General features: G+C 38.6%; 1 protein-coding gene across 1 annotated transcript in view; it reads left to right on the forward strand.

The window, feature by feature from the left end:
• The first annotated feature begins 787 nt into the window (after window positions 1–787).
• Window positions 788–27,380, forward strand: part of slc9a3.2 (solute carrier family 9 member A3, tandem duplicate 2) — a 28,235-nt gene continuing 1,642 nt past the window's right edge. Inside the window, 16 exon segments of the mRNA XM_051955491.1 lie at window positions 788–885; window positions 1,021–1,286; window positions 18,161–18,238; window positions 18,241–18,462; window positions 18,675–18,835; window positions 20,541–20,619; window positions 20,917–21,094; window positions 21,759–21,979; window positions 22,048–22,250; window positions 22,802–22,891; window positions 22,970–23,040; window positions 23,115–23,244; window positions 23,333–23,481; window positions 24,186–24,309; window positions 24,390–24,563; window positions 26,834–26,888. Of these exon segments, the coding sequence (XP_051811451.1) occupies window positions 788–885; window positions 1,021–1,286; window positions 18,161–18,238; window positions 18,241–18,462; window positions 18,675–18,835; window positions 20,541–20,619; window positions 20,917–21,094; window positions 21,759–21,979; window positions 22,048–22,250; window positions 22,802–22,891; window positions 22,970–23,040; window positions 23,115–23,244; window positions 23,333–23,481; window positions 24,186–24,309; window positions 24,390–24,563; window positions 26,834–26,888 (2,299 nt within the window).

Raw genomic sequence — 27,380 nt, forward strand, 5'->3', positions numbered from 1 at the left:
TACTTTAAAATAAAAGCAAATATCTGTAAAATTATGGTAATTTTTAGTAGATTTAAATGCAGTATAAGATATTGTGAAAAAAACAAGATATTATTCATAAAAAATTGTATTTTTAATATTTTCCATGCAAATTAACACCAATTTTCTGCGATATTTTTCATAATTTACCAAAATATGGACAACTTGTAAGATAATTATTGTCATTATTAATTGATTATTTATAATTCTTAAATTATTATTGCACCTGTTTTTACTTTCGAATAAAAGCAAATACCTGTAAAATGACGACGCTTTTAGTAGATTTAACTGCAGCAAACAAATACAGATTTTTCATGTTGTTTGATCGTTTTTATATATTTATTTTTGGGTTAGTGTTAATAGTTTTTCCAAGGATTTTATTAGTTTATTAGCAAAACATAGGAACTCTGTAGAATAAAAGAAAATTATTCTAAAAAAAAATGCAGTAAAAAAAACAACATTTTCTACAGTTATAATGTAATCCTGATGAGAGAAACTGAGGCCGGTTCTAAAAGTGTATTTTTGCTTTAAATAAATCCCAGCCTCAGTGGAATTTATTTCAAGGCGTGTTATTTGTGGTAACATTAGCGTTTATTTCTTGTAAGTTACACAAGAGAAGTGTGCAAAACAAAGAAAGGCAGTAAAAAGCATTAATTAAACGTGAAACCATAAAGCTCAGAGTTTCAACGGAACACCAAAACTACCTTTGAGATAAGTGGCCAAACAAGCTGGTCTGGGTTCAGAGTGGGAGGAGAGAGCAGAAATCAGGATGGGCTGGGCCTCGCCTGATGGGAAAAGGTGTATCCCGGTCGGACAGGTGAGCACAGAGGGCCATCATGCTCTGGACAGGTACAGGTGTGGACTCAGGTAGGAGCCCAGTGAGGGAAGCCTGAGCAGAACCAGGAGGAGGAACTTTCTTCTACACTTTGGTGAACTTTTATCCAACATGACAGCGACTTCAAGGTTTGTTCTCCTTCTCTGCCTGGTGTTGGCGGCGTCCAGATGTTCAGCCAGTGAGGACCAGCATCAGGACCCGACGCCGAACAACGATCACGGAGGCGGCTCCAGCTCTGGCTCAGGGAACGGGACGACTTCTGGTCATGGTTCGACGAGTTCGGGTCACGACTCGAGTTCGGGTCACGACTCGAGTTCGGGTCACGGAGGAGGCCCCATCACCACTCTGCCCATCGTGTCCTGGAAGTGGCATCATGTCTCCACCCCCTACCTGGTGGCCCTCTGGATCCTGGTCAGCTGGATCTGCAAACTCAGTGAGTCTTAAAATGTTTGGGTTCAGTAAATCAAAATGTTTGAGTTCAGACAACATCTAATCAAATTATGTTCAACCAACAAGCTACGCTGAGTTGGTGGGATTAGATTTTCCTTTTGTATCAAAGATGTTTTAAGCAGAATTCCGAGTCTTTAAGTTGTTTACTCATAAATATTAAATTGCATCAATCTTTATGAGTTCAGACAACTTCCAATGAAAGTATGTTCAACCAACAAGCCATATTGAGTTCATGGAATTAGACTTTCCTCTTCCACTCCTGCACCTGTCTGGACCAAAACACAAGTTTTGAGTTGGCCAAAAAATTTAAAAATTAAGTTGTTCCAATTAGATTTTCTTTACCAGTATTTCTCTTTGTGTCTATTTTTTTGAGTCATGACAACTACTAAGTAAAAAATATCCGACCAACAAGCTATGTTGCGTTCATTGAATTAGTGTTTCCTCTTCAATCAAAGGTGTTTTTAATCATTTAATGGTTTGTAGCATAAACACAAGTCTTTAAGTCGTTTAGTCATAATTATTCAATTATTCCAATTAGTTTTTCTACGTTCTTTAAAAATTTGTACTCAATAACCACAATGTCATAAACACAATTTTAAAAAATACTTTTAATAGATAACTACAAAGATATATTTTTAAGCTGGTAAAATTCTAAGAAATTTAGTTGCTTCAAATTTTTTGATTTTTGATTATTTCGATTGACTACAGCTGCTGACTCCTCTGATCTAGTTTAAATAGAACCATTAGATCCACTCATTAGACTCAAACTCTACAGTGGGGAAGTCTGAGGAGCTCAGCAAAGATCTGAAAATGCATGCATAAAAATCCCAATTTGGTTCCGTCATAGATTTATTAAAAGTCTTCTGGAAATATGACTAAATTTTCTGGATCATAAATATACAAACAGAAATGTTAGTATTTGGTTAAATTTGTCCATTTCCTCCTCAGTTTGGTTCTTCTGGTTTCACTCTTCTGGTTCATCTTTGACTCCTCTGGACTCTATACCTGCCATCAGGCATGGAGGTGGCGGTATCATTATACTGTCAATTTAACTGATTCAACTCTCAGTCAGAAAGACAACAAATTTAGTTGAACTGCACCAATTCTGGTGCTCAGACTTGTTTCTTCATCAGTCCACAGGTTCTTCATGGTTTAAGTCAGGACTTTGGGGAGACCAGTCTAGAACCTTCATTCCAGCCTGATGGAACCATTTCTTTACTGCGTCTGATGTGAGTTTGGACTCATTGTTTGGTTGAAACATCCAACTGTGTCCAAGATCAACCTTCTGCTGATGGTTTTAGGTTTTCCTGAAGAACGTGGAGGTAATCCTCCTTCTTCATTATTTCATTTACTTTGTGTAAAGCTCCAGTTCCACAGAGCATGATACTGCCACCACCATGCTTGATGGTAGGTTTGGTGTTCTTGAGGTTAAAAAAGACCCGCCCAAAACAGTCTGAAATCAGTCCTAAAAAGCTCTAAAATTGGGACCTGAATCAAACCTAAACCAGTCCAAAACAAATGTTTACAACTGGTCAGAATACAGTCTGAAACCAGTCCACAACCAAAACTGAAACCAGTTTTAGAAACAGTGTGAAACCAGTCCTAAAAAAAAAGTCCAAAACTAGTACAAAATGTGGACAAAAACCAAATCTAAACTATTTCTAAAAAAAGTTCAAAACCCACCCAAGACAGCCTGAAACCAGTCCTCATCCAGGACCAGATCCAGAGTAAAATAAATCCTAAACCAACTTTAAATCACATCCAAAACCAGGAGAACCAAGAATGTAACCAAACATAGACCAGTGCCAAAATAGTCCAGAACCAGTCCAACATACAGTCTGAAACCAGTCCAGAAGCACTTCTAGAAAGTTTCAGAGCATGATACTGCCACCTCCATGCTTGATGGTAGGTTTGGTGTTCTTGGGTTTAAAAAAAGTCTGAGACCCACCTCAGACAGTCTGAAACCAGTCCTTAAAAAGTGAAAACCAGTGCAAAATCAGCACCAAAACCAAACCTGAACTACTCCTAAAGAAAGTCCAAGACCCGCCCAAGTCAAGCTAAAACCAGTCCTAAGCTGGGGCCAATTCTATAATATTTAATATTCAGATGAAACCTTCTCCAGTTAAGGTTTTCTTTTGGTGTGAAAGCCTTCACCTGTGGTTTCTGAGTGACCTGTGTTTTAGATGTGGTCTGACCTCTGCTGTGAGTGACCCAGATGAACCTCCTTGTCCTCCTGGTCCAGCTGCGATCTCAAAACATTGTCATTCACAACTCCTGTATACACAACAGATGGAAATGGGCTGCAGCCATGTGGACAATGTAAATGAAGCAGCATGCATACGAGTGTGTGTTTGTGTACGTGCCTGCAGGCATAAATACGGGGCTGTGGTCTTCAGTTTGTGACGCAGGAAGTGACTGCAGACAACCAAACAGTGGAACAGGTACAGCAGCTGATGTTTTCTGTTGTTCTGCAGGTTGTTACAGTGAAAAGGTCAGTTTGAGGTTTTAGAGCTGCTGAGTGATGGAAATCTCCACAGAGGGTAGCTCTGCTAACAGAGACTCATACGGTGGATGATCTGAAGGTTTGTGTGGAGAAACGTTCGTACTCTGAGCAGGTTCTGGACTTTATAGTCCTTCAGTCTCATTTTTCAATCTAAAGTCCTGCTGCTATGTGAAACCGAAACATGAGGAGAGAGAACTCAGAGATGTCTGAATCTTTAGGTTAGAATGCCATGAATCCTCAACAACAGAAGACAGAAGTTGAATTTTGCAAACGAGAAGAGCTGAGTGCTTTTCTTGTTTGAATAAAAGGTCAAGGATCATATAGATGGGGCGAGACCCTGGCGAGCTTTAAAAAGGATCAGTGAAATCTTAAAATTAATTCTAAAACAAACAGGGAACCAGGAGAGGGAAGCAGGATAGGTGTGATGTGAAGTCATCTGTTAAAACCAATAAGAAGCCGAGCTGCTGGACAAGATGGAGGCGACAGATGAGCTTTACAGGAATGCCACAAATATAGGCATATCCAATCTGGACTAGTAATTATGCAGATTTTTGGTTTATTTTTTCATATTTTTTTTTACTGATTTTCCTTAAATGTTTGCACTAACGCCTTTGCTGCTGAAACAACGTGAAGTTCCTGCAATATGGGGGAAAATAGAGTCTTACTGTATTATATTATGTAGTATTTATGTTATTTAGGGAAAGTTTGGTGATTTATATACCATTAATAAGAAGAAAAGCCCTCAGAGAGCATAATCCTCCTCCAAGGCTGCTCAGACTTGTTCCTTCATCAGTCCACAGGTTCTTTATGGGTCTAAGTCAGGACTTTGGGGAGACCAGTCTAGAACCTTCATTCCAGCCTGATGGAACCATTTCTTTACCACGTCTGATGAGTGTTTGGGCTCATTGTCTGGTTGAAACATCCAACTGTGTCCAAGATCAACCTTCTGCTGATGGTTTTAGGTTTTCCTGAACAATGTGGAGGTGATCCTCCTTCTTCATTATTCCATTTACTTTGTAAATGGAATAATACTCAATTCCACAGAGCATGATACTGCCACCACCATCCTGGATGGTAGGTTTGGTGTTCTTGGGGCTTAAAAAAAGAACCGTCCAAAACAGTCTGAAACCAGTCCTGAGCCAGTCCTAAAAAGGTCTAAAACCAGGACCAGAATCAAACCTAAAGCAGTCCAAAGCAAATGTTCAGAACCAGACAGAATACAGTCTGAAACCAGTCCTAAAAAAAGCAAAAAACCAGTACAACAGCGGGACAAAAACCAGACCTAAACTACTCATAAAAAAAAGTCCAAGACCCGCCCAAGACAGCCTGAAACCAGTCCTCATCCAGGACCAGATCCAGAGTAAAATAAATCCAAAACCAGGAGAACTAAGACTGAAACCAAACATAGACCAGTCCCAAAATAGTCCAGAACCAGTCCACATACAGTCTGAAACCAGTCCAGATGGACTTCTAGAAAGCTCCAGAGCATGATACTGCCACCTCCATGCTTCTTGGTAGGTTTGTTGTTCTTTGGGTTAAAGAAAAATCTGAGATCCACCTAAGACAGTCTGAAATCAGTCCTTAAAAAGTCAAAATCAGGACCAAACCCAAACCTGAACTACTCCTAAAGAAAATCCAAAACCCGCCCAAGTCAATCTAAAACCAGTCCCTTTCCTCCTCTGTTTGATTCTTCTGGTTTTATTCTTCTGGTTTGTCTCTGACTCCTCTGGACAGAATTGGTGCAGTTCCACTAAACTTGTTGTCTTTCTGACTCAGATTTCATCAGTCCACAGGTGATCTGGTGATTTTTAAAAGATAAAATACCTTAAAAACCCACCAACGGTTCTCTTAAAAGTAACTCAGCCCAAGACTTAGTTTGCGCAAGTTGTGAACCAAAACCCACAAAGCTCCAACAGTTTGTGGTTTAAAGTGTGTAATCAAAACATGTGAGAAAGAAAGCAAACATTTACACGACATGTCTGAAGTGGATTAAACCTTTATGGACGAAGATGATGAATAAATGCTTGACTTTATAGCCTGATCAAATGAAGCGTTTCCTGCAGGAGTTGAACTTGTTTCTGAAGCAGACGTTCCTCCTGAAATGTGATTAATCCGACTCAAACCAACCAGAGTGTTTAATGTTGACTTTATTCTGACTGCACACAATAGCACCAGTTCTGCTAAGATCATATTTCCTCTCCACACATTCACAGAGCGTTCTTTCTTCCACCGTTCTCTCTTCTCAGAGTTTTTCAAAGCACAATGGACAATGAAAGCACTTGAGTGTGATCGACCTAAAGACCTCGTTAGACTTCAGCTCTTTCGACATATCAGCAAGTTTAGGTGGATTTTTTTTTTTACTTTAAGTTGAATAAAAGGCTTTTTTCATTTCAACATTTGCCGTGACTGCTGGTTTTCTACAGCAGGGGTGTCCAACATGAGGCCCGTGGTCCAAAAGTGGTCCTCCAGAGGGTCCAACATGAGGCCCGTGGTCCAAAAGTGGTCCTCCAGAGGGTCCAATCCGGTCCTCAAAGTGTAAAAATTCCAGAGAAGACATTAACTGCAGATTGTAAATCAGTAAAACTATAAATTTAAAATCATTTCTAGACCATGACAAGTTGTTCTGATCATAAAGTAAAATACTAGATTGTTCTTTGTTCTTTTGTCATTTTGTGTCTCGTTTTTGTAATAATTTGTCTTGTTTTTGTTGTTTTTTGTGTTTTTCTATGACTTTTGGCGTTGTCTCTTTTTTTGTCTTTTTGTGTCTTATTTTTTCTCGCTTGTGGTTTTTGTCTCATTTTGTGTTTCCTTGTTGTCTCATTTTTGTTGTTTGTTCATTTTTTTGTTGCTTTAACTATTTTGTTTTATTTTTGACTCTTTTTATTTTGTTTCATGTTGTTTGCGTCATTTTTGTTTTGTTTCTCGTTTTTGTCATTTTGTTTCTCGTTTTTGTTGTTTTTCTTCTTATTATTGTCATTTTGTGTTTCTTGTCTCGTTTTAGTCATTTTGTGTTTCGTTGTTGTCTCGTTTTGTTGTTTGCTCATTTTTTTATTGCTTTAACTATTTTGTCTAATTTTTTGACTCTTTTTTATTTTGTTTCATGTCGTTTGCATCATTTTTTGTTTCTCGTTTTTGTCATTTTCTTTCTCATTTTTGTAATTTTCTTTCTCATTTTTGTTATTTTTCTTCTTCTTATTGTCATTTTGTGTTTCTTTTTTTCATTTCTTGTGTCGTTTGTCCATTTTTTGTCATTTTATTTCTCGTTTTGTCGTTTTGTGTCTTATTCTTGGAATATTTTGTCTTATTTTTACTATAAACATGGCAATATATACATAACACAAATAACAAGGTCAGGAAATCACTACTTACATATAAATAAACAAATAAATAAATAAACAAACTCACTACATAAAGTCATCTTCATCTGTCTACCTACATGCATTCTCATACAGTATAGATGTGTCTGTAAAAACACCAGGTTAAAGCATTTTTTAGGTTACCGCGCTAAGAAAAGGGTCCATTTCCCCCAAATCCTTCCCCTACATCCTTTTGTATCGTCAGATTATCAGTGATCTGCTCCATATGACGGAACTGAAACACGGTATTCATCAAAGTGTCAACACAAGGTCGTGTTTTTGGAGCCAGCATGTCGTGACAGCCTCAAAATCTTTAGTAAATATGTGTCATTCTTGTTTACATCCCTTGGGGGAAGTCCAAGGTGTAATGTGGGGAAGGACATATTAAGGACACTTCTTCCTCCTCAAGTTTATGAGTTTGTGGAGGAGACTTTGAGCAGTAGTGTACAGGAATTAAAGTCGCTCTATATTTATTAAAGTTGACCTTTGTTACAACCCTAGCTCGTTTTGGGGAAAAGGGAAGTAACATAAAACCATTTGTTAATTGAACTGAAGATGTTTATTAATAGAAGAATAAACTTGTGACCCGTAACACCTATATTAATTAAAGTTGCTCTATATTATTTAAAGTTGCTCTGTATTAGTTAATGTTGTTTTATATTAGTGAAAATTGCTCTACATTAGTTACAGTTGCTTTATATTAGTTGCTCTATATTAATCAAAGTTGCTCTACATTAGTTAAAGTTGCTCATTATGAGTTAAAGTTGCTCTTTATTAATTAAAGTTTATCTATATTAGTTAAATGTGTTCTATATTAGTTGCTTTATATTAATCAAAGTTTTTACACTTTGAGGGCCGGATTGGACCCTCTGGAAAACCGCTGTTGGCCCACCCCTGCTGTAGAAAACCAGCAGTGACAGCAAGTTGCTCTATAATAGTTAAAGCTGCTCTACACTAGTTAAAATTGCTTTACATTAGTTAAAGTTGCTCTATATTAAAGTTTCTCTGCAGTAGTTAAAGTTGCTCCACATTATTTAAAGTTGCTCTATATTAAAGTTGCTCTATATTAGTTTAAGTTGCTCTATATTAAAGTTGCTCCACATTAGTTAAAATTGCTCTCTATTAAAGTTGCTCTATATTAATGAAGTTGCTCTATATTAGTTAAGTTGCTCTATAATGTAGTTGCTCTATAATAATGAAGTTGCTCTACATTAGCATGTTAGGTAACACATGTAACATGTTTTGGGTTGAGTCAGTTTTATCACATCTGAACCAAACCTACCAGGGTTTTAAATTCATGTTATCTTTATTAAATTACCAAAAAAACATTATCGTTTATCAGGTCTGGAAGAAACAAACAGAAAGTATTGTTGGATTCCCGCCGTTCCCACGGTTCTTTAACAAAATCTAAGCCTAAAATTTAGGATATTTCATCATAATCACTTTATTCTCATAAAAAAGGTAACAAAAATACACCAGTTGCATCAGATTCTGCAAAAAAAAAGCAAAATTCTGCGTTCCTTGATGCAGCTGTGGAGCGATTAGTGACTCACCAAACTCGATAAATCCTCCTGATAAGCACATTTAACCTTCACTGTCACACATGAACGCTTCAGCCTCATTATCTAACGACCTAATAAATCTACTAAACTGTCATCAACCTCCCACTGGAGCCTTTCAGTCACAGTTTGGTGCACACTAAGGTCAACAGATGAAGGTTATTTCTCACTAGAAGCACCTTAAGACTGTGTTTTGTCACGTGAAGCAGTGAAATGTGTCACTTTGGACCTCACCCAGCAAACACATGAAGCAGATAAAAATAGATTTTGCTGTTATATTCAGAGTTTAGGCGGGTCAGATGAGCAAAACGATGAAATAGAACTCGAATTCAGCTCCAGCAACATTATAAAAAGCAACATGTGCACTGTAGAAAACCAGGGGAGTCAAACTCAGCTTACTCCAGGTTCCACATCCAGTCCAGTCTGATCTCCAGTAAAACCAGGAAAACCAGTAAAACCACAGCACAATAACCTAGAAATACCCACAACTCCTAATGTTTCCTTTGTTTTAGAGCAGAAATGTTCAAATTTAAGGAATTATCTTTTTACTAAACATCATGAACAACCTGAAATTTATGAAGAAAAATAAATTCAGTTTCATCAACATTCATCCTCAGTTTATCATTTCCACATTACAACTTCCAGATCACAGAGTGTCTACAAAGAAACACAACATTTAGTCACCTGGAGCTGAGGATTTACTGGACGATCACAACCACAGAAGAAGACAAAAAAGACACAAAACAAGACAAAATATTACAAAAACGAGATACAAAACGACAAAAGAACAATGAACAATCTAGTATTTTACTTTATGATCAAAAAAACATCAAAAAAGACAAAAAAAACAACAAGAACAACACCAAATATTAAAAATGAGACTCAAAGCAACAAAAACATGAGAAAGACTAGAAAAGCACTCGGAGAGCGCATACCTCCGCCATGCCGTTTGTCTGTCCGTCTGTGTGTGTGTGTGTGTGTGTGTGTGTGTGTCTGTTTGTCTGTTAACAGCATAACTCAAAAAGTCATGGACGGATTTTCACCAAATTTTTACAGGATGTCCGTCCAATTGAGAGATGGCCTGGTGGCCATTTCTCAATTGTCCTTTGACCTTCAAAAAATTCCTGGATCCAGATGGTGATTCGGATCACCTCCAAAATCTAATCGATTCTTACTCTTGCTCTTCCGGATATCCTGTAAAAATTTGGTGAAAATCCGTCCATGACTTTTTGAGTTATGCTGTTAACAGACAGACAGACACACACACACACACACACACACACACAGACACACACACAGACAGACAGACAAACAAACTCCGGTGATTACATAACCTCCTGCCGGAGGTAAAAATGACAAAAACATGAGACAAATGATAAAAAAGACAAAAACAACAAAAAAACACAAGAAAAAATATTACAAAAATCAGACACAAAACAACAAAAGCGAGAATCAAAGTGACAAAAAAAGAGACAAACGACATGAAAGAAAAGAAGACAACAACAAAAAATTTGACCTAAAAGTTATAAAGCAGCAAAAAAAATAGACAAACGAGAAAAACGAGACAAAATATTACAAAAATGACACAAAATAACAATGAGCAATGCAGTATTTTACTTTATGATCAGAACAACCTGTCATGGTCTAGAAATGATTTTAAATTTATAGTTTTACTAATGTACAATCTGCAGTTAATGTCTTCTCTGTAATTTTTACACTTTGAGGGCCGGATTGGACCCTCTGGAGGACCACTTTTGGACCACGGGCCTCATGTTGGACACCCCTGCTGTAGAAAACCAGCAGTGACAGCAAATGTCAAAAAATAACACCTTTTAATTGAATTAAAGGTGAAAAAAACACCTAAACTTGTTGATATGTCGAATAATTCCACGTTTTAAACAGAAAAAGCTTGTGGAGGGAAGTGGTGACGAAATGCAAAATTCAAAGAGAGATCAAAATAATCAGCTGGACAACATTTGACCCAAACTTTACCCCAGAATTCTAGTGATGCTAAAACTGAGTCTAACTGGGAGATGAACAGTTTTCAGATTCTATGCCAGACAGACAACCCAGACAGAACAGATTTCTACCAGTATCTCTGGAAAGAGATAAAAGGAACAAGTTCAGGTGAACCATCAGCACTCACTGGAGCCGAGAATCCAACAGTTCTTTTGGGGAAAAAAAGGTTATAGATATTTACTTATTTATATTTTAATACTCCTTAGTGTCCTGTCCGTTCTGTGGAAACACGTCCTGCAGTTCAGCCGAAAACTCCCTGAACTTTACCACGTGATTGTTGGTCTCAGCTGAGTCACTGATGGATCCACATTTCTATTAACGAACGCAGATTTTTCTTCTTTTTGCAGAATCTGATGCAATTTTTTTAAATGAGAATAAAGTGATTTTGATGAAATATCCTAAATTTTAAGCTTAGATATTGTGAAAGTGCTGTTGGAACGGTGGGAATCCAACAATACTTTCTGTTTGTTTCTTCCAGACCTGATAAACGGTAATCTATTGGTAATTTATTACAGATAACATGAATTTAAAACCCTGGCAGGTTTGGTTCAGAGGTGACAAAACTGACTCAACCCAACACACGTTGCATAAGTTACTTAACATGCTAATACAGAGCAACTTTAATTAGTATAGAGCAACTTTAATTAGTATAGAGCAACTTTAATTAGTATAGAGCAACTTTATTCATTTTAGAGCAACTTTAATTAGTATAGAGCAACTTTATTCATTTTAGAGCAACTTTAATTAGTATAGAGCAACTTTAATTAGTATAGAACAACTTTAATTAGTATAGAACAACTTTATTCATTTTAGAGCAACTTTAATTAGTATAGAGCAACTTTAACTAATAAAGAGCAACTTTAATTAATATAGAACAACTTTAATTTATGTACATTTGAGAAGTTTGGGGTCATTTCAAAATGTCCTTATTTTTAAAAGAAAAGCATTTTTTTCACTGAAGATGACATTAAATGAATGATAAATCCAGTGTAGACATAGTTAACGTGTTAAATGACTATTCTAGCTGTAAACAGCTGATTTTTAATGGAATATCTCCATAGGGGTACAGAGGAACATTTCCAGCAACCATCACTCCTGTGTTCTAATGCTACATTGTGTTAGCTAATGGTGCTGAAAGGCTCATTGATGATTAGAAAACCCTTATGCAGTTATGTTAGCACATGGATAAAAGTGGAAAACATGGAATTGCCTGGGGAGCCTCAAACTATTGAACAGTAGTGTAGATTACCTCCATACTGATGTTTTATTTTCTTACATAAGTTGAGGCTCACACCTCTCTGAACTCTCCAATCATCAAACCAGTCCTATTGTCCGTTGTCCTGCTTAAACAGGACAAAGAAAACATGCAGCAGCTTCCCTGGATCACATCAACACACAAAGATGCCGAGAGTCCGTTCAACAAAGCAGCCGGACAGATTTCCGTCTCAGAGTCGTTTCATTAAAGGAAATGACGAAGGTTGCACAAACAAAGGAGGAGCAGAAAAACCACTGATGCTTCTCAAAAGAAAAGAAAGAAATCAAACAACAAAAAGGAACTTCAAACAAGTCTCAGAGCACCAACAAAGAGACACATGGGCGAGCCCTTTACGCTGCAGTGGTCATCTAAAGGTCGATTTCTTTAATAGAAGTGAAGGTCCTAAAGAGTTCATATGAGGACACACTGGAAATGTTTTATATCATTTACCAGGATTAACAAGGGAAGCAGCCAAGAAAAAGTAGAAAACAGCTACTAGAGGTAAGAAAAGTCTCAGACCCTCCAGATATAAAAGAAACTTACTGTCCAGAGGAAATGTTACAATTATAAAATGAAAGGTAAAGGTTAAAAAGTTGACCTCCACTTGTAAAGACTATGTCTGTCAGGTCAGTCTTCAGTTTGTAATGACTCCTAGAACTCAGAATTAGATTAAATCACCAAAACACATGAATCTTTGTCACAAAAAAAACAATCTGTCAAACTGAAGCATCAAGTTTCGTTTAATTTGTGTGAGCAGACGACATGCTGTAGTGTTGAACGTTTGTCTCCCCCTTCTGGCAGTGAGAGTTATTACACAAACAGTGTTGATGCATTCTTATGACAAAATCAGGAACAAAAGACAACAAGACTGTATTGGTCAGGTCTCAGACTTCTTTTCAACCCCAAGAACTCCAAACCTACCATCAAGGATGGAGGTGGCAGTATCATGCTCTGTGGAACTGGAGCTTTACACAAAGTAAATGGAACAATGAAGAAGGAGGATCACCTCCATGTTCTTCAGGAAAACCTAAAACCATCAGCAGAAGGTTGATCTAGGACACAGTTGGATGTTTCAACCAGACAATGAGCCCAAACACACATCAGATGTGGTAAAGAAATGGTTCCATCAGGCTGGAATGAAGGTTCTAGACTGGTCTCCCCAAAGTCCTGACTTAGACCCATCAAGAACCTGTGGACTGATGAAGGAACCAGTCAGGTCTGGAAACATAACAAATTTAGGACCACAAATTGACCACAAATTGAGTTGAACTGCACCAATTCAGGTGCAGTTCAACTCAGTTTGTTGTCTTTCTGACTCAGACTTGTTTCAGTAGAATTGATGGCATAATGATACTGCCACCTCCATGCTTGACGGTAGGTATAGAGTCCAGAGGATGAAACCAGAAGAACTGGACTGGGGTGGAAATGGACAAATTTAACCAAAGCATTTATGATCAAAAAGATTTTGTTGTATTTCCAGAAGACCTTAAATAAATCTATGAAAGAACCGAAATTCATGATTGAAGTGAAAAATATTCGGTTACAGAAACAGGAACTACCAGGGGAGTAGGTTTTAATTTCTATCTTTGGACATTCCAGTCAGGATGAAATCCATAATTCCTGCAGACTGAGGAGAACTTATTAACTGAGTCATTGCTTCATGATATAATTGTTTATTTAGGAGAACTGGAGGACATCGAGGCGAGTCTTTAACCACAGGTTGAGTAACGTCAGCGTCAATCATTACTGAAGCCAGTGGAAATGTTCCTAAACGCAAACTCATGAGAATATTTGTCACCGAGAAGCCGACAGGTCTCAAACGTGACTGAATAACCAGGAATATTTGTTTAGTTTTGTGAACTCCTCCTTTAATTCCTGAACTTACTCAACCTCCGTCATAGAGGACAGATAAAAGGCTGAGTCCAGAGTTTGCACTGCTGCTGACCACAACCTGAGGGAGGATAAAGACGAAGATGGAGGAAATAGAGTGAGGAGATAATAGAGTAAGAATCGGGAGGGATAAGAAGACACTTTCACCTCCTCAACCAAGGACTTCCTGCTTTATTCTGTTTCTTTTATTTATTCCGTATAAAATGCGTGGCTGTGGATTTGTGCACCTGTTGGGTTGGGTGCTGCTGATCGGTTTCGTCTTGTCGGTGAATTGTGAAGCGGGACATGAGTCGAACCACAGCGAACACGAACATGGATCCGGCCTATCAGGGATCCCCATCGTAACCTTCAAGTGGCACCATGTGGAGACCCCGTATCTGGTTGCACTGTTTGTCCTGGTGTCTTTTCTGGCTAAGCTGGGTATGTAACGCATAAATGTGGTAGAAAAATGACAGAAGTTAATGCTAAGCTGCTTCTAACTAAACAAAACAAATACTGGCGCCTAGAGGCAACCTGATGGAAGTCTTGTTTTAGTACAACTTAGTTCTTTGATGCTGTTCTAGCAAAGGGGTTAGTGCAATGTTAGTAGAGCATCTCTGAGGTTATTCCATAAAAATTCAACCAAAACTCCCTCAGAATCATCGAATCACATCTGAGTTCAGAAAAACTAAAGTAACTAAAAAAAGCTGTAAAATCACCACAATAATGGCCACAATTACCACAAAAATACACAAAATCGCCCCAAAAAGAGCCAAAGCTACTCTGAAAGTGTCAAACATGTCAGCAAAAATAGCTAAAATCACCACAAAAGGTATCAAAATGACCACAAAACAGGTGAAATCGTGACAAAAATTCTAATTCGGCACAACAAACATGCAAAATTACCCCCAAAACAGCCCAAATTACCCTCAAATATTCAAATATGCCAGCAAAAACATGGAAAATCACCACAAAAATGACTAAATTTACCACAAAAAGGACCAAAACTACCACACAACAAGTGAAATTTTGACAAAAAGTCAAATTTGGCAGAAAAGTAACCACAAAAACAGCCAACGTAACCACAAAAAGACACAAAATTACCCCCAGAAGAGACAAAATTACCTTGAGAGGTTCAAATATGCCAGGAAAAACACCCAAAATCACCACAGACACAAAACCATCCCCAAAAAGTACCAAAATTACCACAAAACAGGTGAAATGGCAACAAAAGTCAAATTCAGCACAAAAAATAAACTAAATAGAACTAAAATTCCTTCCTGACCTCCTCAGAACATCTGGTTCTTCATCTCCAGTAACTTTGTTCATGATCAGAGTTCTACCTTCTTACTGGGAATAGTTCCAGGTCCTTGAAGTCCATAGAGTTGGGTCCAGATTTACCACTTTTTAATGGACTTTTTCCATCATTTCTGAGCCTCAAAACTTCATCAGTCCAGCAGATAGAACCATGACATTTAGGAGGAGAAACACATCTGAGTTCTGCTAGAAACTGACACCAGATCAGTTTACATCCATGCAGACGCCACGGTATTAAGACTAACTCTGTGTTTTGTTAATTTCCTCTGAAATCAGCTTTCATCATCAGTATTATGGGATGTATCATAGTTTGAACAGCAGTTTAAGTGATGCAGAATAAACATAAAATGTGACATAAAATGACCAAAATGTGACAAAAAGCAATCAAGATGTGATTTAAGATGACCAAATTTGGATGCAAAATGCCCAAAAGTGATGCAAAATGAACATAAAAGGATGCAAAACAATCAAAATGTTTCACAAAATGACCAAAACGTGAGAGAAAATGACTAAATGTGACACAAAATCACCACAAAATGATGGAAAACAACAAAACATATGAAAGAAAATAACCAAAAGTGATTCAAAAATACCACAAAATGAAGCAAAACGAAACTATTTCCTCCATCCAGGTGTCACAATCTAAAGAATAAATCTTGTTTCTGTTCATTTTCTATGTAAACAACTGTGATCATCAGTATTATGGGATGTATCCTGGTGTGAACAGCAGTTTAAGTGATGCAAAACTAACACAAAAAGATGCAAAGCAATCACAATGTTACACAAAATGACCAAAATGTGAGAGAAAGGGGCATGATGTTTTCCAACTTCAAACCAGTGAGAATCCAATTATTGAAAATGAAATAAACACTTTCAAACTTTTCTCACTTCAGCAGGTGTTACTGTGTTCATCTAGAACTGCATCTCTAGTAGTAAATGAAGCTTTTAGGGCATTTAACAACCAGAAATTATGAGTCTGTTCTGTTTTTACTCTGATGAACAAGAAATGTACACTTCTTAGAATTACATTTGACCTTAAAGGTTTGAATATTTAACAGTTAAAGCAACAAAATCTGTGTTAAAATGTAAAGAGGGGAGGAATGTGTAATATTAATTGTTAACATTGACCTTCCATTCAGATTCTTAGCTTGTGAATCTGTTTATGTGAGGTCAAGAGATCGTATCTGAGCAGAATTATTTCTATATACATATAGGCAGACAAACAGAATCCTGTCAGACTGAAACAGAAGTCTCCACAGCTCGACAGGTTTTATGATTAAATATGTTTTAGTGATGCTCCATCGACCCGCTAACGGATCACCTCCAGCAGGCTTCTGTGTTCAGGTCTGCTCACAGGTTTCCTTCCAGCTGGTTAATTATAAGAAACAGTGACGCTTTCTGACTGTTGATCAACCTGGCTGGAGTTTTACATTCATGCTTTAGTTACAGGACAGTCAGGTTTAAGACGTTTTCCAGCTCTGACCTGAATACAAACTGTTTTTATATAAATCCTCACACAAGACACATGACATGACGCCCACACTCTGTACCATCTTCACCCAACCATCCTTCACTTCACCAAAGAGCACCAGGCATCCCAACCCAACCCAAGTTGTCTACCAGCCACCATCAAACGAAGGAGAACACAATCCATCAGCGATTCAACTCAGTGGAGCAACTCTGGAAAACATGAACCACTTCTGCTACCTACAAAGTCGTCTCTCAATTTCGAAACTCTGAAATGTGCTGGCAGCGCCTTCAGTCATCTGCAAGTCAGAGTCTTCCTGGATCAAGACACCAGAACCGACTCTAAGACGGTTGTCTAAAAAGCAATAATAGTTCCAACGCTCCTGCACACATCAGAGACATGGACTCCAGACCGTTACCATCTCAAGACATTTGAGAAGTTCTACCAACACTGTCCCTGAAGCATCTTTAAGATCAACGTCTACGTCCTGCAAGAAGCCAACCAGCACTAGAACTAACTGAAATGTAACGACAACGTTGTCAGGATGAGCGACGACCGACTACCAAAACAAGATTTCTACTCCCAACTCAAAGAAGGTGCACCGAGCAGAGGTGGACAGAAGAAATGCTACAAAGATGTCCGCAAAGCCAACCTGAAGAAACATTGACAAACAACTGGGAGGACATTGAAAGAGACGGACCAGCTCTGATGAGTCAGAATCAGACAAGGAGACAAGGAATGGAGACCTTTGAAGCCAAGTGATGTGAGGACCTGGAAGAAAAGCAGAAACAGAAAGGAGAAAGAACAACAAGCTAGGGTGACTGGTCACCCAGAACCATGCAACCAGAACTTCAGGACAAGAACCAGATTCATCATGATGACTTTCAACTGCAAGTTAAGACAACGGAGAAGATCTTCATCCTTGGCTCCGGGCGAACACCACAACACACCAGATGCTAACATCTGAATGATAATTTTATTTCAGCTTTGTTAAATGTTCCATCAGATGATTTCCTTCAGATGAAAAGATCCAAGACACACATTTAGGAATTTATTATACTTCATGTTATTCCTCTGCACCTGTTCATTCACTATTATTACACATCTGTGAACGTTGTTTTCTCCAGATTATATTTCTTCTCACTTTTATAGTCCAATCTCCACTTCAGCTCTAGACTTTCTACTTTTTGTCCATATTCTGAGGGTTTGATAGTATATACTTCACAGATGGATTTCTAGACCAAAAACAAACAGAACATAAAATCTAACTAGAAAAGTGCTCAGAGAGCGCAGTACTCCTCCAAGGCTGCTCATTCCTCCATAAGGCATTGTCAGAAATGGAGCATTTTTTTTAAAAATAGTAAGGACATTTCTAAGTGACTCCAAACTTTTGAACAGTGGTGTATATTTTCAAAAGTTGAGTTTTTCTCTCCAGAAAACCAGAAATCACTAACTAATGTTCCAGATTTCTACCAAGAGAATTCATCTTGTTGTTTTCTTTCTTCTCTCAGTCATCGAGGCCAACCACCATGTCACCAACATCATCCCAGAGAGCGCCCTGCTCATCTGCTTCGGCTTCATCCTGGGGGGATCATCTGGGGGGCCGATAAGGCCCAGACCTTCACCCTCACCCCGACGGTCTTCTTCTTCTACCTGTTGCCTCAGGTCATCCTGGACGCTGGCTACTCCATGCCCAACAAGCTGTTCTTCAGCAACATGGGGGCCATCCTGGTCTACGCCGTCATAGGAACCTGTTGGAACGCCGCCAGTCTGGGGCTGTCGCTGTGGGGATGTCACATGGGGGGAGCCATGGGTGATTCATACATCTATCAATATTACATCGATGAATATTAATATTACTGAAAGATACACATCTATTAATATTACGTCTATGTAATTTTAATATTACTGAATTGAAAAACCAAATGAAATTGAAACTGAAGCAGCATTTGTTGAGACGTGTCATATTTCTGCTTCACTTTGCCTTCAAACAGCCTCATTAAATCCGTTTTCTGGTCTTTTCAGGTGACTTGGACATCGGCCTGCTGCAGTACCTGCTGTTCGGCAGCCTGATCGCCGCTGTGGATCCCGTCGCCGTCATCGCCGTGTTCGAGCAGGTGCACGTGAACGAGGTCCTGTTCATCATGGTGTTCGGGGAGTCACTGCTGAACGACGGCGTTACAGTGGTTCGTATGAAGGATTAGAAATGTCCTCGGCCTTACAAAGGAAGCAGAACAGGTCGAGGGTTTGTCCAAACATTCGTCTCAGGAAAAGTCAACTGTGCAGGCAGGGAGTGTAAAGAAAGCAAACACTTTCTCCTTTCAATTAAATTACTCTTTGAGGGGTTAGATCTGAAATAAATGCAGCTTTTATGAATCAGAAAATTCCACTCAATTCATGTGTAAGACGACTTAAAGGAGGTTTTTTCACCTTTAGAAGTGATAAGGAGGCTCATTCGTACTTTGTTGGATAAAAATATGCACCTAAATATAAAATTAAAGCCTTAAGCAGTGTTGGTCGGACCCTTTGCATCCTTGCTGGTCAGCGAATCCAAGCATGTCCACCAGGTGGTGCTGCGACTGAGAGTGTACTCCAGCATTTGTATGCCATCAGAAACAGACTGTGATCCTACATACGCATTTTGAGGCAGATTGGAGCATGTACAGGCCAGTTACACATAACTTCCTGTTTCATGTCCAAATTCCGCCAACCACACCCTCAAACTTTTGTGGAGCATTTTGACAGCTTTGATCACCCATACCTGGTGTACATCCTGGTGAAATTTGAGCTCTGCTGGGGTTTACTTGTTTGAATTTGTGCAAAAATTGGACCAAAATCGCCCAAAACATGTCACATAATTCACAATTGCCAACTTCCTGCTGGGTTTTAGGGATGGGTGTCAATTACATTTTCATGTGTCTTTACGAGTTACATATGCCTACCAAATTTCACAGCTGTTGGTGACACATACTGGTCATAGTTCCTGTTTGATACTTTCCAGGTGGTGGTATTGAGCTTTTTTTTGGCTCACACCTATGCAGTTCCTCTAAAAACAACATTTGCTGCCAGTCTTGAGGTGTGCGCAACTTTACATGCACTTTCAAATATTTTTAGGACCTTCAAAACTGTGGTTTTAGATGTGACAGAAGAAATAAAGAAAGACACCCATGGGTTTCAAGATTGTCTCCGCACCATTCCATGCTCAGACCCTAATTAAAGCTGCAAGCAGCATTGGTCAGGCCCTCATGTCATTGCTGGTCAGTGAATTGAAGCATGTCCACCAGGTGGTGCTGCCACTGAGAGAGTATTTCAGCCTCATGCCTGTTGTACATCCTCGCCAAATTTCAGCTCTGTCAGAGATAGCCTGTTTGAATTTGTAGCTTTTGAAAATGTACAAACAATTGTCCAAAATTGTCCAAAATATGACAGATAATTCAAAATGGCTGACTTCCTGTTGTGTTTTAGGTATGGTTGTCAATTACATTTTTGTGCGTCGTGATGAGTTACATATTCCGACCAAATTTCATAGCTGTAGGGGACGCACTCTCCATGAACATGATGATGCTCTGACCAGAAATCATACAACTATAGTAGAATACACCTGAACACTGACCACATCTGTTAAATAGATGATATGCAGGTAATGAGAATATTTTGACTTATTTAAGTATATTTTGTCCAAATTCTGTTAAAAACAAGACAGTTTAGGAAAGAGTCAAATGAATGCATCAGAGTTAGAATTAAGGATCAAAACTGAAAAACAAGAAGAAAGTCGAGTCTCATTACAGTTTAATTGACATTTATTTGCTATATTCGTTGTTTATTTGTCTGTTTAATCTCACTATTCCACCAGTAGATCAAACTTTCATTTTCTTCTTCTTCCTCTCTTAGGTGCTTTTCAACGTATTTGATGCATTCGTGTCTCTGGGAGGAGCTAAAATCAACGCGGTGGAGATTATTAAGGGGATAAGTACGTCCGACTTTTATTTATTTTATTTAATCAGTACATATAGGAAACATCCACAGAACATAAAATAAAACAAAATATATAGAATTCCTGACAAAATCACCTGGATGTGGAAATACAACATCACACATTTCTATAGGAAAATAATGGTACTACTAGTTATAATTAACTGCAGATATGTTTCATTAGAATTACTACAGAAGTACAGAAACTCTAAAATGCTAAAACTCTTCCTGCAGGAAGGAAGACGGTCGTTTTTATAGTTCTTCATTTGCCTCTAAAAGTGTTTTCTGTCTGCAGTTTCCTTCTTCGTGGTGGCGTTCGGCGGCTCCCTCGTCGGCTTCGTCTTCGGCCTCCTGATTTCTCTTCTAACCAGATGCACCAAGAACATCCAGATCATCGAGCCGGGCTTCGTGTTCGTACTCGGATACCTGGCCTACCTGACGGCCGAGATGCTGTCGCTGTCTGCCATCCTGTCGTGAGTGACTCTGGTTTATGAAAAAGAAGCACAATAGTCTTGAAGAAAAGTTCATTTATGGTTTCTGTTCTTCTTAAAAGAAAAGTTTTGTTATTTCTGTGTCCATTTTATGAAGAAAGAGGCACGAAAGTCCTAAAATAAGTTTATTTCTGTGTTTATCTTCTCTTTAAAATATGTTTGTAATGTTTCTGTGTCCACTTAATATATGAAAAAAATAACAAAAGTCAAAAATCTATTTATTTCTGTTTATTTTCCCCGAAAAACAAAAGTTTTGTTGAGTCTTGAGTTAAAATCACAAAAGTCCTACAAAAACTATTTCTGTAGTTATGATCTCCAAGGAAGAGATGTTTTATTACTTTGGTTTTATGTAGAAAGAAGCCAGAAAATACAAAATTTCTGAAAAAATAAGTTAATTTTTCTGTTTATTTTCTCCCTAATAGAAAAGTTCTATTATTTCTGTCAATATAACACAAAGAAGCACAAAAATTACAAAACCGGTTTATTTCTGTGTTTGTGTTTTCCGTGGATGACATATTTTTGTATTTCCGTTTGTTTTATATATAAAGAAGTGTTTATTTCTGTGTTTGTGTTCTACATGGATGACATGTTTGAGTATTTCTGAGTTTGTTTTCCACATGAAGAAGTGTTTATTTGTGTTTGGCAGCATCGTGTTCTGTGGAATGTGCTGCCAGAAGTACATCAACTCCAACATGGACGAGAACTCGGTGAACACGGTCCGATACGCCATGAAGGTTTTCGCCAACGGCTCGGAGACCATCATCTTCGTCTTCCTCGGCATCTCAGCCATCGACAAGACGCTGTGGGTCTGGAACACCGGCTTCATCCTCCTCACGCTGCTCTTCGTCATCGTCTACAGATTCATCGGTGAGGTTCGGTCCTCCGCTGTCGGTCGAGGCTTTAAACACGTCTGACTGGTGCTCTTTGCTCTACAGGTGTGTTTTTCCTCACATGGATCCTGAACAAGTTCCGGCTGGTTCCTCTGGAGGTCATCGATCAGGTGATCATGAGCTACGGTGGCCTGCGAGGGGCGGTCGCCTACGGCCTGGCCATGATGCTGGACGAGAACAAGATCAAGGAGAAGAACCTGATGGTCTGCACGACGCTCATCGTTGTCTACTTCACCGTCATCATCCAGGTAAGAAGATATCACACAATGCTAAAGTCCTTTGGTCTTTCTGTTAACATTTCTGTTGGTATGTTTATGATCCAGAACATGTTGTCATATTTCCAGAAGACCTTTAATAAATCTATAAAAGAACCAAAATGATGTTGATAGAATAATGATACTGCCACCTCCATGCTTCATGGTAGGTATAGAGATTCAACTTGTCTCATGGAAATGTTCTAGAAAATTAGGGATGCATGTGATTGGTTGGAGCAAAATACGCCCAGATACTGCTGAGTTGTAATAGATAAATTAGCACAGTTGCACTTAGGAGTCCAGAATTTTCAATTTTTCTAAAGATCTCGTGACTACAAATGTATTATTTTTCACAATTTTTAAGTTAGATGAAGTAATTTTGATGAAATATCCTCATTTAAAAAAAAATTGGTTAATTCTCCTGATGGGATGGTACGTTCATCCGTTTATGACAAACAATGTAGTTTTGTTGATTTTTTATAAAGTAAAATAAGATGTCTTCTAACTTTGGTGGTGTTTATTGGTTCGTTCTGTTCATATTTCAGGGAATCACCATGAAACCTCTGGTCACGTGGCTCAAAGTGAGGAGAGCTGCTGTGTCAGAGCTCACACTCATAGAAAAAGTGCAGAACAAGGTAAAACATTCGACTCTGTGGACTTTAAGAGCCTAAAACTTCCTGTTTACTGAGAGTTTGTTTCATTGGCATTGCCAGGTGTTCGATCACATGCTGGTGGCCATAGAAGACATTTCAGGACAGATCGGACACAACTACATGAGGGACAAGTATGTCGAGATTTGATCTAAAGTTTCTCTATTGTGTGGATGAAGCTGCAGTGATGTGTTTTACTGCTGTGAAGGTGGAATTATTTCGAGGAGAAGTGGATGTCGAGGGTTTTGATGAAGCCGTCAGCGAGGAAGAACCGCGATCGCCTCTTCAAGGTCTTCCACCAGCTAAACCTGAAGGATGCCATGAGCTACGTGGCCGAGGTGAAGATGCCGTTTGTTGCAGTGTTTTTAGGTTGATTTTGCCCTTTAAGGTGAACAGATATGAGATTATTTGGTGCTGTGGCTGCAGGGTGAACACCAAGGCTCTCTGGAGTTTGTCCGCAATAAAAACGCTTTCATCGACTTCAAGAAGAAGAACATAGATGACGACTACTACGAGGTGATGCCCGACATCATGGCCGACATGTCTGATGATCACAGTGAAATGTCTTCTGACCGGTGAGCGACAATTTTACCTGATTTCCAGTGATCAATGGTAGTATCAGTTCTTGCCTTCCTGAATGCAGATGTTCCACCAAATTAGTTCCACTGTCACTGTTCTGAGCGAACACAGTCGGTGCTGCCTGTTTTCAGCCCACAACTATTTTGAAGGCTTAAAGAAATACAAACAAGCCAGAAGTTGTGTATGTACAACATGACAGTCTTGAGTTTTCAGTCTCTCATATAACTCACAATTCTCCATGATTAAGTCATTAAACACATAAATCTTTGTCACAAACAGCAGTTATGTATTTCCACTTGTAAAGATCACGTACATCATGGCAGTCTTAGGTGCAATGACTCCTATATCCAGGGGTGGACTGGCCATCTAGCGTACCGGGCACTGTCCCAGTGGGCCGCTGTCTCATTGGGGTTGGTCAACAAGTTCCCTTGGACATGCAATCAGTAAATTGTTACTGGATTTTAAATTTCATGGGTCGCTTCTAGTGTCCCGGTGCAGCTTTTCCAGTCTTTACAGCGTTTGTTATCAGCTCAGGACACACAGACCAATTAGGTACGAATTCAGACATCCACTCATTAGACTCAAACACTACAGTGGGAAAATCTGAGGAGCTTCATAAACAGATTTTTAAAATCAATATGGAAACTGACGGGCGTCCAGGATCTTAATCCTAATTATTATATGATGGTTTTTCCTGCAGCAGAGATCCAGTTCCTTCAGTGAGTCTGGAGATGCACGAACAGAACATGAAGGCTGTGAGGGAATCTGAGGACATTAATACTCACCACCTGCTGCAACAGCACCTGTACAGAGGCAGGAAACAGGTACCGGTCATACCTCCACTCAGCAGCATTAACATTACTCCCCTAAACTCATCACTAATAACCTGTTTCCTGGTTTGCAGCACCGACACAGATACAGTCGCAGCCACTTCGACGTCAACAAAGACGAGGGTGAAGTCCAGGAGGTCTTCCAGAGGACGATGAGGAGCCGCCTGGAGTCCTTCAAGTCGGCGAAGATGGGCGTCGCTCCTCCGAAGACCCTCAGCAAACACCCCAAGAAGGAGCAGCAGCAGAAGGTCAGAGGATCTCAGAGTTCATCTGCAGACTTTCTGCATTTCCTGTCAACCGTCAAGAGTTTCTCTAAAGCAGGAGAGTCAGACTCATCTTAGTCCAGGTTCCACATCCAGTCTAGTCTGATCTCCAGTGGACCGGACCACAGCATAGCAACCTGTAAATAACCACAACTCCTAATGGTTCCTTTGTTTTAGTGCAGAAATGTTCACAATTAAGGAATTATCTTTTGACTAAACATCATGAACAACCTGAAATTTCTGAAGAAAAATAAATTTAAGTTTATCGTTTCCACGTTACAACTTCCAGGTCACAGACAAAGGAACACAACATTTAGTCACCTCTATCTGGAACTGAATTATATAGTATTTTACTTTATGACCAAAATGACAAAAGTTAGACAAAAGAGACACAAAAAGCAAAAACAAGTAACAAAATATTACAAAAATGAGACACAAAACGACAGAAATGAGACAAACGACATTAAACAAAACAAAAAATTAGAGAAAAAATTACAAAGCAACAAAACGATGGACAAACGAAACAAAAAAATCACAAAAGTGACAAAGAGAATGATGGAAAAATAGACAACATGAACGAGACAAAACACAAAACAACAAAAACGATGCACAAAACAACGAACAAAACAAAACACAAAATGACAAAATGAGACAAAAAACAACCAAAACAAGACAAAGTATGTCAAAAATGAGACAAAATATGACAAAGACACGAAACAAAATGGCAAAAATCTGACAAAAACACAAGTGAGACAAAAAGGAAACACAAAATGACAAAAAGAGAAATAAAACAACAAAAACATGAGACAAACAACAAAAAAGCCAAAAACGACAAAAACACGAAAATTACAAAAACACGAATCAAAATGACAGAAATGAGAAACAAAATGACAAAAAATGACACAAATGACACGAAAAAACAAAAAGAGACAAAAATTTAAACAATAAAAGTTACAAAGGGACAAAAAATGGACAAACAAGAAACAAAACGACAAAACTCAGACAAAAAAGTAGCCTAGCCGCGCTAGACAACCCACGGCAATGAATTTAATTCTCTGAAAGGGTGGGTCTAGTTACCCTCCATAAGGCTCGAGGCTGGATGCTCCTAAAACTGGCCGGACCAATCACCATGAAGTGTCGAGTCAGAAGGCGGGCGTAACTAAGTGACGACAGAGGCGCGACGATTCTGACAGAAACAACCGGAAACAACTAGCCTAGCCGCGCTAGACAACCCACGGCAACGAATTTAATTCTCTGCCAGGGTCGACAACAAAAACGACAACAGTCATTGAGCTCCATTAGCACCGACTCTGAATAATCTTTCTGTTAACATGTCTGTGATATACTTGAGCTTCACCAAACTCCCGCATCCTCTGATTTCCGGCGCTTTAGGAGCCTATTCGTTGCGCTGATTGGTTGTATACCTACCCAATTGCTGTAGAGGGATTTGATAGACAACCTTTTAGCCCGCCTCCCTCCCTGTCGTACGTGCCTAGACCCTTGTGTCTTCAGAGCATGGGTCTAGCGCGGCTAGGCTAACGAAAAAGACAAATGGCAAATTTTCCTTCAAATAATAATTTCTTTACATGAAAATATCTACAAAAATCCTGTTTTCAAGGTTTTTCAATTCATTAAAAGCCTTAAATTTTCCACTTTTTCTGTTGAAACAATTCTTTTTAATACTTCAATTTCTATTTTAAATCATGGTTTACTTTTCAGGCTGCACAATACTCCAGTTATTTATGAAGATTTTAGGTCCCTCCTGTAGCAGAATTAATCTATTTTTCTCTTATAACGATGATCAGAATGTAAATTTAAATGTAAACATTCATTGAGCAGAACAAGAAAAGTAATTCACATTTATTTTTTACGCAACCTTTAAAAAGAAAAAGCAAACTTTCAGGCATAAATGTTCTTTTTGGGTTGCTGATTTTTATTTTATTTTAAAGCCTTTATGATCCAACAGTGTTTATTCTAGTTATGGTTTTATTTATACAAAGGTTTATGTGGTTGTTTGTGTTTGGACCTCATTTGATATTGTTTCCTTTTTGCAGCAAAATACAATCATATTTATTAAAGTACAATATAATAGAATGATCATTTTGGTGTTTTAATAAAATTGTGGCATCAGCTTTAAGATCCAAAACTTTCCAACGCTATCCTGCTGTGCTGCTCCTCATACGTGTTTTTCTGCTTCATGTTCTACTTTTTGGAGCTCTAATCTTGACACTAAATGACGTCTCTTCTTCTTCCAGACGTCAAATGGAAAATCTTTGGACAAGACTAGAAGTTACTACTCAGGAGATGAAGGTTTGTATCGGTCAATTTTAAAACTAGAAGCACTTAAAGAGTCCACGCAGCTCGTTTACACTTTTATCATTTTAGTTTGAGGGTCTGCTGTAGCGTTTTTTCTTTGTTATTTTACTCAAATCTAATCTCTTGGTCCTTGTGTCATTTCTGACCTTCCCTGAAAATTTCATTCAAATTCGAAAGTCTGTTTTTGAGTGATGTTGCACACAGACAGAGTAACAGACAGACAGATGACAGACAGACAGACCACATAACTAGTAACTCAGAAAAACATACTATTTACATGTTGAATAAAAACAGGCCAAAATATAACAGTTCTGTTGTGCTTAAGTCCTCCAAAATGTCATTATCAGTCCGTCAAGGAAAGCAGCAGAGTTAAGTGACAATCGTGTCTGTCTGTCTGTCTGTGTGTCAGCAACATTACTCAAAAACAGACTAACAGATCTGGACGAAATTTCCAGTGTAGCTCAGAAATGACAAAACGACCACCTG

Source organism: Acanthochromis polyacanthus, chromosome 11 (assembly GCF_021347895.1).
Source record: "Acanthochromis polyacanthus isolate Apoly-LR-REF ecotype Palm Island chromosome 11, KAUST_Apoly_ChrSc, whole genome shotgun sequence".
In the NCBI taxonomy this organism is placed as follows: Eukaryota; Metazoa; Chordata; class Actinopteri; family Pomacentridae; genus Acanthochromis; species Acanthochromis polyacanthus.